Source organism: Plecotus auritus (assembly GCF_963455305.1).
Source record: "Plecotus auritus genome assembly, chromosome: 2".
Classification (NCBI taxonomy): Eukaryota; Metazoa; Chordata; class Mammalia; order Chiroptera; family Vespertilionidae; genus Plecotus; species Plecotus auritus.
In genome coordinates, this window is record NC_137771.1 from 9,609,650 (window position 1) to 9,628,094 (window position 18,445).

Genomic DNA, 18,445 nt, shown 5'->3' on the forward strand with positions numbered 1-18,445 from the left:
TTCCACCCAAATCAGCAAGTTCCCGTTTCTCTGCTCCCACACATCCTCTGACCTGGAGCCCATCACATTGCTGTTTTCCCATTCTGATCTCCTTCAGAAGAGAAACAGGCTCATCAGTGGTCAGGAGCATGGCCTCTGGCACGGGCAGACTGCGTTAGGATGCTGTCAGCGAGCCTGACAGGACTGACCTCTGGGCTGGGCATGTGGAGTCTTCCCCAAGCACCGATGTTTCCTCCTTCCCAGGACCACCAATCATCACTGGCACCCTATGCACTGCCTCCTCTACAACATCCCACAGACTGGCGGTCCAGGCAATGCTTGAATTCCTCATAATGCCAAACTGGTTCCACACGTTACACAGAGCTCTGACTATAACAAAGTTCGTCCCACTGACCCTGACATCTCTTTTCTAGAGCTTCCAGCCACATGACCTTGTACAGCCCAACCCTTCTTCAAGGGCAACTGTGGAAGCATTCGAAACTATCATTTATCCCCACCACCACCAACTCAGTAGCTGTCAGCACATGGTGCTGGGCCCTCTGCACCCAAGGCCCTGCCTCACACCACAGTCTAGTTTGCTGTGTGCCTCAGAGCACAGTAAACAGCAGAGACAACAGCAGACCATGTGCTGTTAGATATGGGAGCTTCATATTATAGCCTGGGACAAGAGCTGTAGGCCTACAGAGCCTGAGCCTGGGACAGGTTGATGTTCAGTATGTACTGAATGAAGAGAAAGCACTTGGCACAAAGACCCAGGGGTATAAGGAACTGGCACATACTCAGCAAATGGCTTCAGGGCTGTAGCCATCTGCCCTTATGGTGTCTGGCTCCTCCCATACTCCCACACAGGTGGGCATACTCATGTCATCAGCCCCCAACTGATACTTCCAGATTGGGAGCTAACTAAATGTGCCTTTAAATCCAGGCAGAAGAATGTGCTGGAGGCCAAATCTGACTGGCAAGCCAAAGAGTAAGTCTAAAAGGGAGATTAAACAACTGAGACAATTCTGACCTGATTTATGGCAACAGCTGCTGCTTACTGCTCTCGAGAAGCAAAAACCTCTGAGGTTCTCATGACGTCTAAAAGATGACAGACAACTGCAGACACACATCCTCCACAGCACGGGTATGCTAACAGCGGACACCCTGGGCTCTGCCTTTCCTTCAAGAGCTAACTGTAAATAAGAGCCACCATTTTTTGAGCAGTTACTATGTGCCCGGCACTGTGCTAGTGCTTTTCACATCCAACTTTAATTAATACTCATGATCCTTTAAAATAGAAACTACATTCATGGGTAAGAAAAGTTGCATCCAAGGCTGTCGTAAATAGGGGAAGGCAGGGAGTAGAGCCCAGGCCTGCAGGGCTTCTGGCCTGCGTTCCCAACCACCACTTGCTATGCTGTTTCAAGACCCTGGACCCTTGTGTCCCCATCTTTGCTTAGGCCATTGACGGTGTAGATGTCAACCTAGCCCCTGGGTCTCTGCTTCAAGCTCATCACCTCTCTCGGGTCTCCACTGCCCGGTACTGAGGCTCTGAAACACCGAGTCCTTCAAGGTTGACTGAGAGCTGCTTTAGCATTCAACGACCTTGTCCTCAGGGAAGAGCAACTCTCCACCTCTACCCCCAAACACAACCTTCCCGAAGCAGAGAGAGCTTTCCAACTACTCTGCTTCCAACTTTAATTTCTAACCTCAATCGCTTCCATCACAGTTTTGTTTCTTTTCTACCAATAAAACAGTTAAGACAATTCTGCCCATTTTGTTTTATTTGTTAAATTGCTAAAAAGTCATCAGGGAAAGACAACAAAAAAATGAAATTGACAGTGATTTAAGTATCAATGAAATCAAATCCACTTTTCATTCCTACACCATTATGCGCCTAAAATGAGCATCTCAGGATAGGCCACCTGGGACCCCTGAGTTGTATGGGAAACATCACTCAGCACCAGCTTTGCCAGGGCACACGGGGGGTGCGCTGGCATAAACCCTGGTTGGTGGGAGGGGAGCTGAGCAAGGAGAGAGAGTACAGATGGAGGCAAATCCTCAGGATTGTTCTCACTTGACAATGATCATGGTGAGGGAGCCACTTACTGGTGACCATGCAGAACATGCCTTCTGCAGTCTGTGGGGAGGCTGCACAGGACCCAGGCCTCAGAATTCAGCTTTCTTGCCGCCGGATGTGTTCGGATCCTCCCCAGATTTGTGTGCTGGTAAGAGACCACAGATAATGCAAAGCAGAGCACATCACCATGCCAGGATCACCACAGGGACAAGGACAGACAGACAACCCAACCAGGAATATCACTTTTAAGGGGAAGGAAAGAAGCAAAGCAGAAGGAAACCCAGAAAGATAGCAAGAGGCAAGGGCAACATCCCTTTGTTCTCCATCAGCTGGTGGCTTTCTGTCCTCCAAAGCCAAGATTTCTTGTTAGTTTTCTTTCCTCCTCTTGTTTCTTTAAAAGAGTTCCAACTCAGTTCCTAGGATAGTTCATGGTTTCAGCTCTTGATATAAAACTCAAACATTAAAATGAAATCAATCCAGAAGGGCTGAAAGGAGAGCAAGCCCAAGATGGCCGTACAACTGAATTTCAGCTTGACACCTATTTGTGCTCCCAAAATGTGGGCTAGGTGGGGACTGTGGAGCCCACCACCCAAGTGTACAACATGAACAAAAAGACAGAGCCCTCTCTGCTGCCCAGACTGCAGAAGGAGAAAACAGGAAGCTCTGTCCACGAGGGTAAGAGACTAAAATTCCCACTGAGGGCAACAAGGGGGTGGGAGGTCAATATGACACAGGGGCTCTCAAAGGCACACTTGCAGGAATGGAAGGGGTTAAAGCTTCAAGTAGAAACAAAATGTACTTTAAATACTTAAATACTGATAAATATTTGCTTTAGGTGCTCCTGAGGGTTAAAAAAAAATATGTTGTCTCATTTTTCTCAGTGACTGTTAAGACAAAAATTGGCATCATATCAAAACCAGAGTTGTGGTTAAACCTGGTCTGACTGAAGTATCGCGGTGCTGTGGAAATGGCCACCTCAGCTGAGACACCTGCAGTTCCACGCCCGTGTGGCTTCACAGGCCCTGAAGAGGCAATCGCCTTGACTGTGCTGAGTGGCTCTCCCAAGGTTCACGCCCACACTGCCCAGGAGTCACCAAGACAGACACCACTGGGTGGAGACGAGGCAGATTTTTCTTAAAGGGCTGTAAACGGACAGTCTGGTTCCAAGTGGTGTGGGTAATACTGGGATGCCAGAGAGTTCTGAGGAGCCGGGTTACTTTCTGAAGGAATCCTCTCTGTTACCTGCCTACTTGGGGAAAGCAGAAGGAATCAACAAGTTAACAGTTGGCTTAGGAAGGCCACAGGACAAAGGGAAAGATTACAGAGCTGGAATCTGCACTTTCAGGCTTCCAAATACTTTATATTTAAATAGAACTGCGTTTGGAGGCACTGTCCATGCACAAGTGCAATGTCATAAACATGGTTCAGCAACATCAATAATACCAAAATTGCTAATCTTCCAGGCTAGCTTTCTCTTGTGAGTAAGGACCACCCCCATGATCTAACAGTCTTTGCCAAAGAAGGACCAGCAGCAGCCCCAGAGCAGGGAGTCTGAAAAGCTGAGTGCTGAGCTGTGAGCAGCTGGACACCACAGTTAGTAGGCACATGGTAGTTCCCTCATCCAAGGGAGCACATCGAGCAGTTTCTGAAACACACATCCCTCCCGGTGAGCTGCCCCTTTCCTGGGCTTGGCACCAGGGGGACTTTCCCACCAAGACCACATTGTAAAAGCTGATGGCTAGGGAAAAGGACTCAACATGATGTAACAGGAGAAAACATACATATCAGACAGCCTGCTGAGTGCTGGCTGAAAGCCAGGACCCAGGGCCAGCTGTAGCAGGCTTGTACTTGGGAAATGTGAACAAGAAAAAGGGCAGGGTGGGATGGGAAATGCAATGTTTTGAAATTTAAATCTTAAAGACAAAATAAAAATCCTCTTTCCACTGATGAGAAATCACACACACACAAAATAAAAATCCATATTTAAGTAGTTCCAATGTGTCCAGGCCATAGTTTTAGAGACCATGTATCACCAAAGGTGGTTGCATCTTATCTCAGAAATGACATGAAAGTAAAAAGCCAAGCCTTGTCTGGGTGACACATCAATGAGACAATTACAAAGAAGGAGCTGCTTCCAAGGTCAGGCACACATCAAAGAGGTCAAGCACACGTCATTCAACCCAATCACTGGTTAATAGCCCGACAAAAAAAATGCATGTCACAACAAGGGCAAAAATAATTTCTAGAAGGAACTGTTATTGGGATTCCCTCTCAGGATCAATTTCCACATTTTATAAATATGGATGGATGCGCCCACTGTGCTCTGGAAGTAAAAAGAAGCTCATAAGGAAAAAGAGTCTATTCTAATGCTTCAAGGATCTCTCACGATACTGGCATTTGGAATTCTCTACCGGCCCCTTAGTGACACCAGAGAAAGTGTTCCAGAAATTTCTAAGATATTTCTCTGGACACTTGAGCTTTGTAAAAGAAACAAAAAAATGAGAAAGGTTTTAGGACTTTAAAAAATCTGCCTATGAAAAAAAGGTGGGGAGAAGAAAAGGCAGCTTCTGAAGATCAAGTTTTAAAGGAAGGAAAAGGAGAACAAATGTGGTTTTTGGCAACTTGCAACCAAATATGATTGTCAGGGTATTCCATAAAATCAGATACCAAAATGTTTTCTGAGACATGGAGGGAGCACTCAGAAGACCAATGGACACTAGGTGGACAGGTGTCGCTGTACACACATTGTTTCACGATGGTCCGGGCACATGAACATGGAACGAAATCCCTTGCTGGGTAACTGCCCTCCGTCACAAAGGGCAGAATGGGGCCAGCCTTAGGGCATTACTGTAAAGAGAGGTTTTCATAGGTCCTCTGTGGTTTTAAGAGAAGGGGAAACACTTTTCTACAGGTTATTCTTACCTTGCCAGCACCTGAAGCACGCGAATCTGAAACCTCTACCTGTGCATCCTGCCTTTCTTTTTCTAACTGGAAGGCCACATAAAGATTTACAGGGGGCTCTTCAGTTTCTTTAGGAAAGTTCTGATATTAGTCTGTTCCCTAAATTCTTGGTCTAGTTATCAGCAAAGTAGAAAAGGCAGCACAGCCTCTGCTAAAACACAGCAACAATTTTATCTGAACCAGGACGGAGATCTCTCCCTCTTTGTAAACAGAGTTGGCTATATAATATACATTTATATATATATTTTTTCTTAATGGAGATTTGATCCCAGCCTGGAGTGAGTGAGGTTGGAAATTGGGGTTTTGGTTTATGGGAGTAATTTTGTCCTTTGTTTTCCTAATTCTGTCCAAATGCTTGCACGCTGGAAAATTCCAAATTAAAAGCCAAAGAAAGGGAAAGGGGTTTAGAACATTATCTCTTTGCTCGCACAAAGTACAAGGCGTTGGTTTTTGGATAGTACTTCACATTCTGTTTCTTGTCCATCAGTCCTCCAAATATGATGAGCTCACCCCTGCCTTGTACCACTGTATGCAGGCTGGTTTCAGGAGGTCCGACCACAGAACTGCTATTAAATACTTTCCATTTGACCCGCCCCTTCTCCTTGGTGTCTTTAATGTCCAGCACATACATCTGCATGGGCTTGCAGTTCATACTCTGGTACAAGGGTTTGCCAACATTTAGGGACTGTGGAGGGTGGTGGCCCAGGCGGCGGGCAATGGGAGGTAAGGAATGTCCATCTCCTTGGGCTGGCCCTGGCCGGGGAACGGGCACCGTTTCTCCACTGCTCAGGTTCTGACTCCCAGGGGAGCCTGGAGAAGATCCCAGAGGAGGACTTAGTGCTGCAGAGGCTGAGGGGCCCTTGGACGACATTGCTTTGATGGCTTCTAGGCTCCGGCGCAGGGCACCTGGGGAGACAGCTCCTGCAAGGGCGCTGGCCACATGTGGTGGGGTATGCACACCGTTCGTCTGTTCAGGAAGATGTCTCATGCTTCCCCCAGCTGTCCTGTTGTCCACACCATCCATGTGATTGCTACTAGAAGCGGGTTTCAGATCCCAATTCAGATCTATTGATCCTAATCTCAGATCTTTCTGATCTGGTAGTGATCCTCGTCGAGGAGCCAAAGAAAGTCCCATTTTTAGGTCATATCCTTCAGTGGTAGATGGAGTGCTAGGAGATATGGCCTGTACAGGGCTGTCCAAGGAAGAGCCACCTACAGCTGCTGTTCCTGGAGATAAACTCCCACCATTGAGGACAGGAGAGCCATCTCCTCTGGCTGGGGAAAGGCTTCCTTCCCGGGAACTTGAGGGGGTCTGCCTCTGAGCTCTGGGTCTCAGAGTTCCCCAGCGGCCGTTGACACACGGAGCTTCATCCATACCCCTTACTGGAGACTGAGAGCGATACTCTCGGGTTTCAGGAACCAGGGCTGGAGGAGTGGCACTGATAGGTGATGGGCGAGAGTTCAAACTCGGGCTGAGTGGCGCTCTCCCACTGGGAGCCTGGCTAAAGACCACCACACACTGCCCCACCTGGAAGCAAAAGACTTGTGCTCAGTTCTGATCATTCATTCAATTATCAAACATTTTATGCATGACCCAGGCAATTTATAGGCACTTGAGATACAGAGATGAAAATAATGTAGGCTGCTTTCTAGGCTAAAGGGGAGATGGATGTATGCTATTACTAGAATTATGTCTACAGAATAAAGATAGAGTGGAGGAATCCTTCTTTGGTTGGGGGTTCCTGGGGAAAATTTTATAGACAAAGAGATGCTTAAAGTTGGGACTTAAAAGGATGACTGGGGCCCACTAAGTTTTCTCTTCTAGTGATTTGTATATGTGAGAAACTCCCAAGAGCTATGGTTAATGTCCACCTATTTTGTGACATCAAAGTGTTTTCATTTTCCATACAAATTTGCTTGGAAATATGACAAATTAATTTGGTTTTACAGTTTAGGACCTCCCCTCCTGCTAGCCTGTCAGTTCCCTGCTTACCCGGCAAGCTGGATGGCACCACAGTTCTGGGGCCCCATGATCTTCATTTTCTACCTTGAGTGGCTGCCAGGCCCAGGGACCTGGGTGCATGTGCAACAACCAAGCATCCTTGAATAGCTGTAAGAGAAGGACCAACAATAGGACTCAAGTGTGAGTCATGTTACAAAACACACACACACAGAACTGGAATCTCAAAGTTGTGCTGTCTGGTCTAGAGAGGGTATGGGCTATTCAGAAAGAAAAGCAAAATCTTTGGTTATTCATTCATCTGTGCCTTCATTCATTCATATATCACCAGTGGCCAGGCACAAGAAATTGTTCTTGTGACCCATGAATTGATTTTAAGTGGTTTTGAATTTTGCCTGTGGTTGTACGTGTGTGTATGTGAGGGTAGGGAGTGGAGGTAGATAATACATATCCATAACTTTCTGAACTTGCATTTTTAAAATAAATTCCATATACTCTCCAACAGCTATCAATCTGCCTTTCTGTCCCATCCCTCCTTGAAAGAAATGATAGCAGCAAACCGTATAGCCAAAAGAGGAAGTGAGAGTAGGAAGAATATAGATATGAATATTCAAGAGATGAATGTCACTGATTAAAAGCACCCCCCCCCCAAAAAAAAAAAAGCAGAGAAAAAGGCCAGAAAATACAAAGGCTATATACCCAAATGGAAAAGGTACTCTTTAAATGAAAATGTCACAAAAACAGTCTTATAAGAAGGGAAGGGGAAGCGAGTTTGAACACTTAGCAGCAGGTGCATCGGGAATGCCACAGCAGCAATACTTACAGCATTGGGACCGCCACACCCTCCAAGGATTAAGATAGTTGCATCATCTATGACAATCTGGGGACAGGAAGAAATTTAAAATAAAACTATAAAGACAAAGGTATCTGACCTCCTATGCTTCAGTTATATATGAAAATAGCCTTCCCAGCTCCCAAATGAGAGGATTACTTCTAATTTCCATAAGCTCTCCATTCTCCCATGTCAAATTTGATCCCTGTGAACAAATGATGAGTCACCTGAATGGATATATTCTTTTTTGATCAAATATTAACATAAGAGTGTCAACCACATTAAATGCAGGGTTCTCTTAAGAAGTGAAACAGCAAAGTAAATGCTTTGGGGAGAGGCATAATATAAAGCCACTAAAAATAAATATAACCCATTAGAAGTTGAAAAGCAAATACCAGCAAAAATAATGACAAATTCTCTTTTGGCTTATGCATGTTGGCATCTCACCAGATTTCCTCTCCTCCCTCTCCTATCCTAACAGAAAGATGTTACGGTATTTGCTAAATAGTTATTTTAATTCTTGAGCACCTGAGATTGGCCACCTCGAGGATGAGGACTGGGGCCAGAGATGTTTGGCTTGGACCACGCCCACTGCTCAAGGTCTAGGACCCAGACATCATTGCTCCTGTAAGAGAAGGACATAAAGATGAAGGAGTTGGGAGCTACTGATATAAATAAAGTTACATTTATAAAGATGCCCCACAAACTCATAGTTAGCACTTAAACTGTATTTTTTTTCTGCTCCTTTCCCTGGAACCCATCTCAAGACCTTCAAACCTTTGCTCTTTCCACGGACTCACTCTGTAATCACACACTAGTACCTAAAGGGTTAATTGATAGCAGGAAATAGCTACTGGTCAAGATATAGTCTTTCTTTTTTAAAATTTATTGACTGATTTTGGAGGAAGAGAGGGAGGGAGGGAGGAAAGGAAGGAAAGAAGGGGGGAGGGAGATAGAGACAGACAGACAGATAGAAACATCAATTTATTGTTCCACCTAATTATGCATTCAATGGTCGATTCTTCTGTGTCCTGTCAGGGATCAAACCCACAACCTTGGTGTATTGGGATGATGCTCTAACCAACTTAGCTACCCGGCCAGAGCCAAGATATAATAGTCTTTCAAAAGCAAAAACCAGAAGGAAGAAAAAAAATTATTCAAGTCAGCTCTTTCATTGTCAGGAGAAATTGATTTATTGATTCTGGTTACAGAAAGTAATTTCACCATGGCTAATGAGAGCTGTGGTTTTATCAAAGACAAACTGGCATCTCCAACCCCCAAGGGAACAGTATGGCAAGGACAGACTACTAGATGGCAGTGAATATTTCATAGTCCCCTCTATAAGGTCATTTATTCACACCAGGAACACAGGAATAAGAGCGCCAATACCTTAAGCCTTAAACCTCCTCACACTGCCAAATCAGATAGTGATTCAGATGGAGTGTTCTGGCTCTTGACTCTGGTCTGAGCTGGCCAGTTGTGGCCAGAGGTGGGGAGGGCAGTGGGTATGGAGAACAGCAGAAGTGTGTTAGACCTGTCACAGTTTTCTTGCTCCTACCCACTCCCCCAACTCATCCCATTTGGAGAGTGAACCATTCCCACCTGTCTTGTTAATCTACCTCTTTCCTTCCCTAAAGCCCCAAAGGGCATGAACTGGTTCATAAAGGACAGCAGGAAAAAGGACTCTGTTCCTTGGAAGGTGGCATTCTGTAGGCACAGACAGAAGCAGACAAAGTGGAGGTGCCATCAGAATTTGATCCCACCAAACAGAACCACATGCCAAACAAAGACCTGATTCTATGGAGCAAGTTTTCCTCTTAGTGGCATGTGACTAGGGGATCAAAAAATGAATGCTAGGGTGTGATAACTAAACAGAACCATGTTCAGGAATACTGACCCTGACTGTTATTCCCAGGAATGTTTACCTTCAGAGTGACAGGAAGCAAATCAATATACTTACATTTGCCGGGATCCTAAGGAGCCACCAAAGACAATCATTTTATCATCTATCACACAGGAGGAATGGCCGGCCATGGGAGGTGGCCCATGGGTCGTCACAATGCAGTTCCACCTAATATAAAGACAGGAGGGAGCCAAGAAGTCAGGAATCATCTGGATCCACAGCACTCCTAGACTTAGTAGCCAAAACTAAGAGCTCCCTGTTCTTCACCTGGCAAATTCATTTTTCTTGAAAGAGGAATGAATCTCTTCTACTTTTTTTCTTTGAAATAAGGGTTCTTAACTTTAGATTTTAAGGGTCCTGGAAACCTGAAACTATAGGCAAAATCCATAAATATGTAAAATTATTTTTCTGGGAAGAGTCCATAGCTTTCATCAAACCCTCAAGATTTCTGAACACAAGAGACAAGTAATCCATTCATTTAAAACATTTTATTCCAGATTGAAAAGATCTTATATTTGTGGCTTACCAGTTTTTAGAGGGTGAGTAAGTGTGTATTTCATCAAAAAATCTCTCAGGTTGGTGTAGAGGATAAGGGCTTGGCCGTGTCCAGCCACCAAACAGCACCAGCAGGTCCTTGTACACGACCAGAGTCGCTCCGGCTTTGGGAGAAGGATAGGACCCTGGGAAAAGTCAATAATAGCATAGTTAGGATTCAGGTTCTTACAACAAGCCATGGGTAGGCTGTCTATAGGTAACCTTTCCCTGGAAGAGTAACAAACGGGAACCAGTTCTACAAAGAATAAGAGAAAGGGGGAGACAAAACTGGGTTTGCAGGTCTGAGAGAAAACCATCACCAATTTATACATTTTTTTATAATTGAAACAGAGAAACCTGAGTTAGAGGGAAGTTAGCCTCTCTCAGTCTTTTTTTGATCAATTGAAATTAGGAATGAGAGTATCTCAATTATTAGGTTGTTTTGTGTATTAAATAATACATTCAAAGCACCTGGCACAGTGCCTGGCACATAGCAAGTGCTCAATAAATGTTGACTCTCCTGCCCATCCCTTTACTACACTTAATAGAGAGTACAAAGGAAAGAATGTAAGTGATTCAGGGAGGAGTATGTATATATATAGTCTAGGTACCTGGGTGCTACTTAAAAATAACTGCTGCTGGGGAAGTGGGAGGAGCAATGGAGGGATAAGGACACATATGTAATACCTTAATCAATAAAGAAAGAAAAAAAAAATAACTGCTGCTACCAAACATAGGTAAAAAAGGAGGTAGAATGAAGTTCTCATTTGTCCTATAGTGAAATGTTAACACAGCGACCTCTAGGCCCTTAGCTATGGGCCTCAGTAGCACCAATGGGAACAGACTTTCAAGGCTTGACATGAGGAATTCCAAAGAAACTGTAGACCTCACAACAGTGGCTACTAAGGCCCTCTAGGCTGGACCTCTGAGCTAGCTATGTTGACTAAATTTTGAAACAACAGAAATTTGGCTTATGCTGGAAAACTTCAGGGATAACAAATGTCCCACAGGAGCGTCATTCTCAGAGCTTTTGTCTTTGAAACAATTGCTATTTCTTTCAATCCCTTACTCTACATGCTGCCATTAGTTTGCTGAAGACCAAAGTATTTTATCTCAAAATCCAGGTATCAGTAAATTTGTTGTTGCTGTTGTTAAAGATACAGGATCCAATTTTTCAAAGGAAATTTTAAGCAAAAGGAATCACAGTAGTATATTAAGCTGATAGCAGTTGAGGTGTTCTAATTTGGGGGGATAGCTTGGCCTCCCCCTTCAGCAGGGTTATGGGAACATGGGTTGAAAAGTCCTCACGCTGCTTTAATGGTGTCAATTACAGGGTCTGAGGCTAACAATGTAGAACAGAGGACTATCTTTCTTGGGATCCAACTTAAGAGTAACTTTACATAATTTACTGAGAAGGTACCAGTCCTCAGAATATGGAGTAAGCAAGCATCCAAGAATACTTTGTGGCATCAGTTTTTTTGAACACTTTCCTAACAGAATAGACATTAAAGCAGCAGGATCTCACCACGGAAACAAATCTTCTCTAGGAACAGCTCTCTTCAATCAGTTAGTTCTTAATACCCTCCTATCCCACAGGAATCATGAGTACTCATGATCGGTTGTCTTTCATAGAGTCTCATTATTTCTGGTTAAAAATCTTTGCCTTTCTAAGAGGAAGCTCCCTTGCCCAACTAGAATCACTAAATAAATACTATAATGGCCTAGTTAAAACGCTCGTGTTACCCAAAGATGATTTCTTTTGTGAAATAGCAAATAAAGCAAGTTCTTGTCCCTACCCTGGAACTCATAAGTTCTGTGAACAAGTTGGAAAAGTAAAGAATCTAGTCTAATAAAAGGATAATATGCAAGTTAACCGTCACTCCATCACAAAGACGGTGGTGCCCATAGTGGCTGGGGTGGAACGCTGGCATTGTCGCCCCGGTGACAAGGCCAGAGTCCCGCGCCCCGGCCACAGAGGGAGGGAGGGCATCTGGGCAGGCAGCATGCCCCCAGCCCAGCGGACACAATGCAGGGCTGAGGGCGCGCTCCAGGCAGCCGCAGCGGGGCTTGAAGCACGCCCCCACCCCAGTGGACACAAAGCAGGGGAGCCTCTGCACGTGAGCTGCAGAGGAAACACCTTTTCTGACCACTCATTGGCTAAGCTCCCTATACACCCCCACTCGGAATGTTCTTGGTAACTTAGGTAATAAGAATCCAAGAAGGTGATCTAGTGTTTTTCCACCACTCCTGGAGGAAAAAATGAAGGTCCACTGCTGGAGAGGCTAAGAAATGTCATATCCTGCCCTAGCCGGTTTGGCTCAGTGGATAATGCCTCGGCCTGCTGACCGCAGGGTCCGGATTCAATTCTGATCAAGGGCATGTACCTAGGTTGCAGGCTCCTCCCTGGCCAGGGCTCATGCAGGAGGCAACCAATCGAAGTGTCCCTCTCACATTGATGTTTCTCTCTGTCTTTCCCTCTTTCTTCCAAGCTCTCTAAAAATCAATGGAAACATATCCTCAGGTAAGGATAAAAAAAAAAGAAAGAAATGTCATATCCTATGAAAGACACATCTTGAAAATGCCTAAAGAAAGCTGTCATTTTTTCATGGTGAAGGGACTGAAGTCCATGTTGATGAAAACACCTTGGCGGCTACGGCAGCCGGCAGTGGCAGCAGCAGCAGGGTGATGGGGCTGGTGCCTTCCCCTAATCAGCCCGGTCACCACCCGCAGAGGGAGGCCGGACTGCGGCTTAGGCCCGCTCCCCACAGACATCCCCTGAGGGCTCCCAGCCTGTGAGAGGGGGCAGGCTGGGCTGAGGGGGCTGCCCCCCCCCCCCGGGGCACAAATTTCATGCACTGGGCCTCTAGTATACCTATATATACAACAGATTTCAGCAGAAAAACCTTCCAGAATGAAATTTGGATTTGGATTTGAGATATTGAAAATCCTGGCTTTTAAAATCAAGTGTATAAGTAAAGCAGCCAACCAAAGGTCCATAAAATAACAAAAGCATAGAAACAAAAAGTTATAATGTAAACTGGGCAATGTGCATAAAAAATTTTGTAAGTGCATGTGCTTTAAATCAGCAATTTAATTTCTAGAAATTAATCTAATGAGATAGCTTGACAAATAAAAAAAGAATTAGATACAAGGATGTTCATTTGCAGTGTTTAAATAGATCAAGGAATATCCATATAAAATAATATAATGTGACAATTAAAAATATCGTGTGGCTCTCTATATCTGTCTTAGAATAATGCCCATGCTCTATTAAGTAAAAACTAAATGGAGCAAGTGACAAAACATGGAATAATAAGAGCTAACAGCTGATGGGCACTATGCTTCTGGCACAGTTCCTAGTACTTTACACACAATTAATCCACTTAATCCTTTCAAAACCCTTAGGAGGTAGGCACCATTACAATCTCCACTGATTGGATGAATAAACCGAGGCACAGAGTGGTTACTTTCCTCAGGCCACACATCCAATGAGTGTCAGAGAAGGAATTTTAATCTAGGCAAATTGAGCCCATTAAAAATAATCTATTTTCCTATAGGTGTTCATTACACATAAAGAAAGTCTAGAAGGCCTATAAATAGTTGATCTCTCTGAATGGTAAGATTACAGATGACTTTCACTTTCTTCTTTATAAAAGCCTTTCTGTACTGGCTGAATTTGCAAAAAGTGATACTTGCTCATTGTGATGGGGCAAAACAAAGCTATTTCAGTTGTTTAAAATGAGAAATATAAATTCAATGCAACTCTTTTCCTGCACCTTACCTAAAGTCACTCCATTTGAAGAAGGCCTCTGTATGAGAATAGCTTCTCAATCCCTTCTCAAAATTCATTTCGTGACAATAAACTTGACCTGAAATGACGAGGCTATGGATAGTCTATTTAATCTACTCAGTGTGAGTATTCATTATATGTTGATGCAGAAATATTAGTAAGAGTGATAATAAGGTGCTGTTCCAGACTCCACCACAAGTATTAGAAAGGCATATGCATCATATTCCAATTCTAAAATAGAAAAATTCTGAATTCCAAAATACAATTAGCACCAAAGGTTTAACATAAGGAACTATGGTTAAGACCACAGGTGCTAACATTAGCCTGCCTGGGGTCAGATCCCAACATTGCTACAGAACTAACTGTGAAACTCAGGCCAGTTACCAAATCTCTCTCTGCCTCAGTTTGTGTATCTATAAAATGGAATGAAAGGACAGCATTTGCCTCATAGAGTGGTTGTGAAGATTAAATGAGTTAAATCATGGAATGCATTTATAACAGTGTTTGGTACTGTAATTGTTATTAAAGCAAATTAATATCAAGTTAATACCAGGTCAATTAATCAGACATCTGACAGTATGGTCATCTACATGGCACAGTTTATGAGAAAAGAAAAGAACTGGACATATTTAATTACTAGTATATGGTTAGAGCATTCCTGGCAGAATAACTTTTTTAGCTCAGGAATTATAACAGAAATAAAATTGTAACTGGCAGTAGGTGATATGAAAGGGAACTTATCCCAAGTGCCAGGAACGTAAATAAAATACATCAAATGTGATGTGGAAACAAAAATCAATGGTTAACATAAGACTAGTTTGGATTTGCTCTTTTCATGTGTACTAGGTGTTTCCTGTAACACCTTTTAAAACAAATGATCAACGACTTTTCAGGATAGCCCTCGTTTATTTGAGCAGGCCTTTAAACAGCCCAAAAGGCCCCTTTAAAGGCACTGGCTTTAAGTCTCCCAACAGGACAGCAGCATCAACTCCTAGATCCATCTGTCTCAAGTAAGCCTTGAATGCCAGCACAGGAGGTGGACGAAGCTGCACTGCCATCAACTAAATCACCCGATTCCTACTTATTTGAGCCTCTAAGGATGTGAAACTTATCTTTCTAAAGAATCTGAGAGTCATCAAGTGCCAGATAAGTAACATACTCTGATATTCCAAGATAAACATTGTTTTCATTTTTCTAATAGTTATTCTGTCTTTTCATAAGTGTCACTAGAACCCTAGGCTGGTACCTGGAGGAGACCTCTCTGCCCTTGCTGGGACCCAGAAAAACCATAAGATGCTCCTACTTATAACTCCTTTCTGTTTCCCTGGCATAGCAAATTTCTCAGCTCTACTGGCTCCCCAAATTGCTAACTACTAAGTATGTTATAAGCAGCCCAACTCAGGGTCAAATAATCTCAACTGGATATATACATATATTTATATACTAGAGGCCCAGTGCATGAAAATTCATGCAGTGGAGGCGGGGTCCCTCAGCCCAGCCTGCCCCCTCTCACAGTCCAGAAGCCCTCAGGGGATGTCCTAAGCTGCAGTCTGGCCTCCCTCTGCGGGAGGTGACCAGGCTGATCAGGGGAAGACGCCAGCTCCATCACCCCACTGCTGCTGCCACTGCTGGCCACAGCGGCTGCGACGCCTGAGTCCCGGGCCTCACAGCCGCTGGGGCTCACGGCTGCCTGAGCCCATGGCTGCCATGAGCCCTGGGTCTCGAGCCGCTGTGGCTTTGTCCAGATGGACATCTGGAAGACATCTGCCCTAATTAGCATATTACCCTTTTATTAGTATAGATATTCCACATCCCTCTCAGAGTAAAATGTGCTGAATCTTAGTCTATAGGATGGCTTATACTACCACTACCACCAATCAAATCAGGACCACTTCTCAAATTTCTGAGAATACTGACCAGGACATGGTCCTTACTCACAGAGAAGCCCTCGATTGAACAGGGCAAAGTCTGTACCATGAATAATACTTCTTGCTGCAAAGAAGTTTTCTTCAGCTTGGCTAAAGAAAAGGGCCTCACAATCTCTTGCCCCAGAGGTCTGGGCACCAGTTAAAGATATAATACCATCCCTATTAGCTAGCTCCCCTTCTGACCTTGGTTTATACTGTTTTTATTACTCATCTTTAACTACTGCCTATTTAACCTTTGGTATGTTTCATATCCTCCCATCTAGAAGCCCTAAAGCTACAAATGGTCCTCCACATGGCACCGCAGATGGAGGCTGCTACATCCATCTTCTGTGGACCCTTAGATCGCCCACTTCCGATAGGACCCTGACTGCTGCCCCCAAATGACGACCCAGTTGTCAGCAGGAAGCAGCCAGACAGACCGGCACCCCCTGTCCCCAACAGCAGTTGGGGTTTCCTAATTGGAAGGGGGGACTGAAAGGAATTTTTAAGGGTGAAATAGGCAGGTTTAGAAAATTTTAGGAATTAAGGGGTCCATGGAAAAAAACACAGGGCTACAGAGTTGCAAAAGACAAGGGAGCTGGGAGCAGCAGAAGTTACATTTCCATATGATAAGGGAGCTGGAAGTAGCAAAAGGTACACATTGATAAAATAAAGGGAGGAAGAAAGCCCAGAGAGAGTAGGAGAACAATAAGGGAGAAGAATGAGGGAACCTCACATATTTCACGTGAGACTTGAGCTCAGGAGTTGCTATAGTGACCAAATCAAAGGGGAATAGTGACCACTCAAAGGGGATACTGAGGCACAAAAAACTGCAGCCTTTATAAATTGTAGGAAAAGGGGACTCAGTGGGACTCTCCCCCTCTCCACGTGGGAATCTGTACTTGTTCTTCAATAATTTCCATCTTTGCTATAAAAATAAAAATAAAATAAATGATCAATGCCTGGCCAGTGTGGTTCAGTTGGTTGAGCATCATGCCATGCACCAAGAGGTCAACAGTTCAATTCCTAGTCAGGGCATATGCCTAGGTTTTGGGCTCTATCTCCAGTGGGCATGCAGGAGGCAACCAATCGATGACTCTCTCTCATGGATATTTCTCTCTCTCTCTCCTTCTCCCTTTCTCTTTCTATAAAATCAACAAAACATATATTTTTTTTAAATATCAATAATTTATGAGGCAAAGCAAATCAATATTTACCAGTTCTGGGTTCAAAGACATTACACATGTAGTATAAGAATACTTACCTCTTAAGGGGAAAAACTAATCATAGAATTAAAAAGTGTGTTGGGCCCAGCTGGCCTGGCTCAATGGTTGAGCATTGACCTATGGACCAGGAGGTCACGGTTCAATTCCTGTTCAGGGTACATGCTCAGGTTGCAAGCTTGATCCCCAGTAGGGGGCGTGCAAGAGGCAGCCAATCAATGATTCTCATCATTCATGTTCTATTTCTCTCCCTCTCCCTTCCTCTCTGAAATCAATAAAAAATATTTTATGTATTTTTAATTGATATAAAGTGTTGGTAAAACATAATGATATGTAGAATCAAACCACTGAAAATACTACTATATATTAAACCTGCACCATCCAATACACACATTAGTGGCTATCGAACATTAACCACACGTTAGTGGCTATCGAATTGGAAAGCACAGATATAGAATACTGCCATCCTATCTAATAAAAAGAGTAATATGCAAATTGATTGTACCTCCGCTACAACCACAAGCCACGCCCACCAGCCAATCAGGATAAAAATTAACCCAACCAAGATGGCTGCGGCAACAGAGAGAGCAGGAGGCTTGGGTTTCCCCGGCAATGGAGGAAGCCAAGCTTTCCGCCTGCCCTGGCCTGCGTTGGCCTCCGCTTAAGGCTACAAAGTTTCAATTATAGAAGATAAATAAATCCCAACAAAAATGGCTGCGGCCTCAGAGCGAGCAGGAGGCTTGGCTCCGCTCAAGGCTACAAAGTTTCAATTATAGAAGATAAATAAATCCCAGATATCCGCTTGGGTCGCCGGGGGACGTGGCCAGCCTGCAAACCACCACAGGCCCCTTGCCCAGGCCGCCCCACACCCAAGGGAACCCCCACGCTGATCCAGGACACCCTTCAGGGCAAACCAGCTGGCCGCCACCTGTACACCAGGCCTCTATCCTATCTAATCCTATCTAATAAAAGGATAACATGCAAAATGACCATCACTCCAACACACAAGATGGCTGCCCCCATGTGGTCAAAGATGACTGCCCCCATGTGGACACAAGATGGCCACCACAAGATGGCCAGCGGGGGAGGGTAGTTGGGAGGGACCAGGTCTGCAAGGGAGGGCAGTTGTGGGCAATCAGGCCAGCAGGGGAGGGCAGTTGGGAGGGACCAGGCCTGCAAGGGAGGGCAGTTGGGGGCGATCAAGCCTGCAGGGGAGAGCAGTTGGGGGGAACCAGGCCTGCAGGGGAGGGCAGTTAGGGGTGACCAGACCTGC

At 44.5% G+C, this 18,445-nt stretch overlaps 1 protein-coding gene across 1 annotated transcript in view; it reads right to left on the reverse strand.

The window, feature by feature from the left end:
- Positions 1-1,744: 1,744 nt before the first annotated feature.
- The window catches only part of FBXO42 (F-box protein 42), an 88,848-nt gene continuing 72,147 nt past the window's right edge, over positions 1,745-18,445 (reverse strand). Inside the window, exons 5-10 of the mRNA XM_080655293.1 lie at positions 10,245-10,398; positions 9,776-9,886; positions 8,344-8,440; positions 7,807-7,863; positions 7,017-7,133; positions 1,745-6,551 (exon numbers count right to left, since the gene is read on the reverse strand). Of these exons, the coding sequence (XP_080511419.1) occupies positions 5,436-6,551; positions 7,017-7,133; positions 7,807-7,863; positions 8,344-8,440; positions 9,776-9,886; positions 10,245-10,398 (1,652 nt within the window). The 3' untranslated portion in view covers positions 1,745-5,435. The remainder of the gene's footprint in view (positions 6,552-7,016; positions 7,134-7,806; positions 7,864-8,343; positions 8,441-9,775; positions 9,887-10,244; positions 10,399-18,445) is intronic.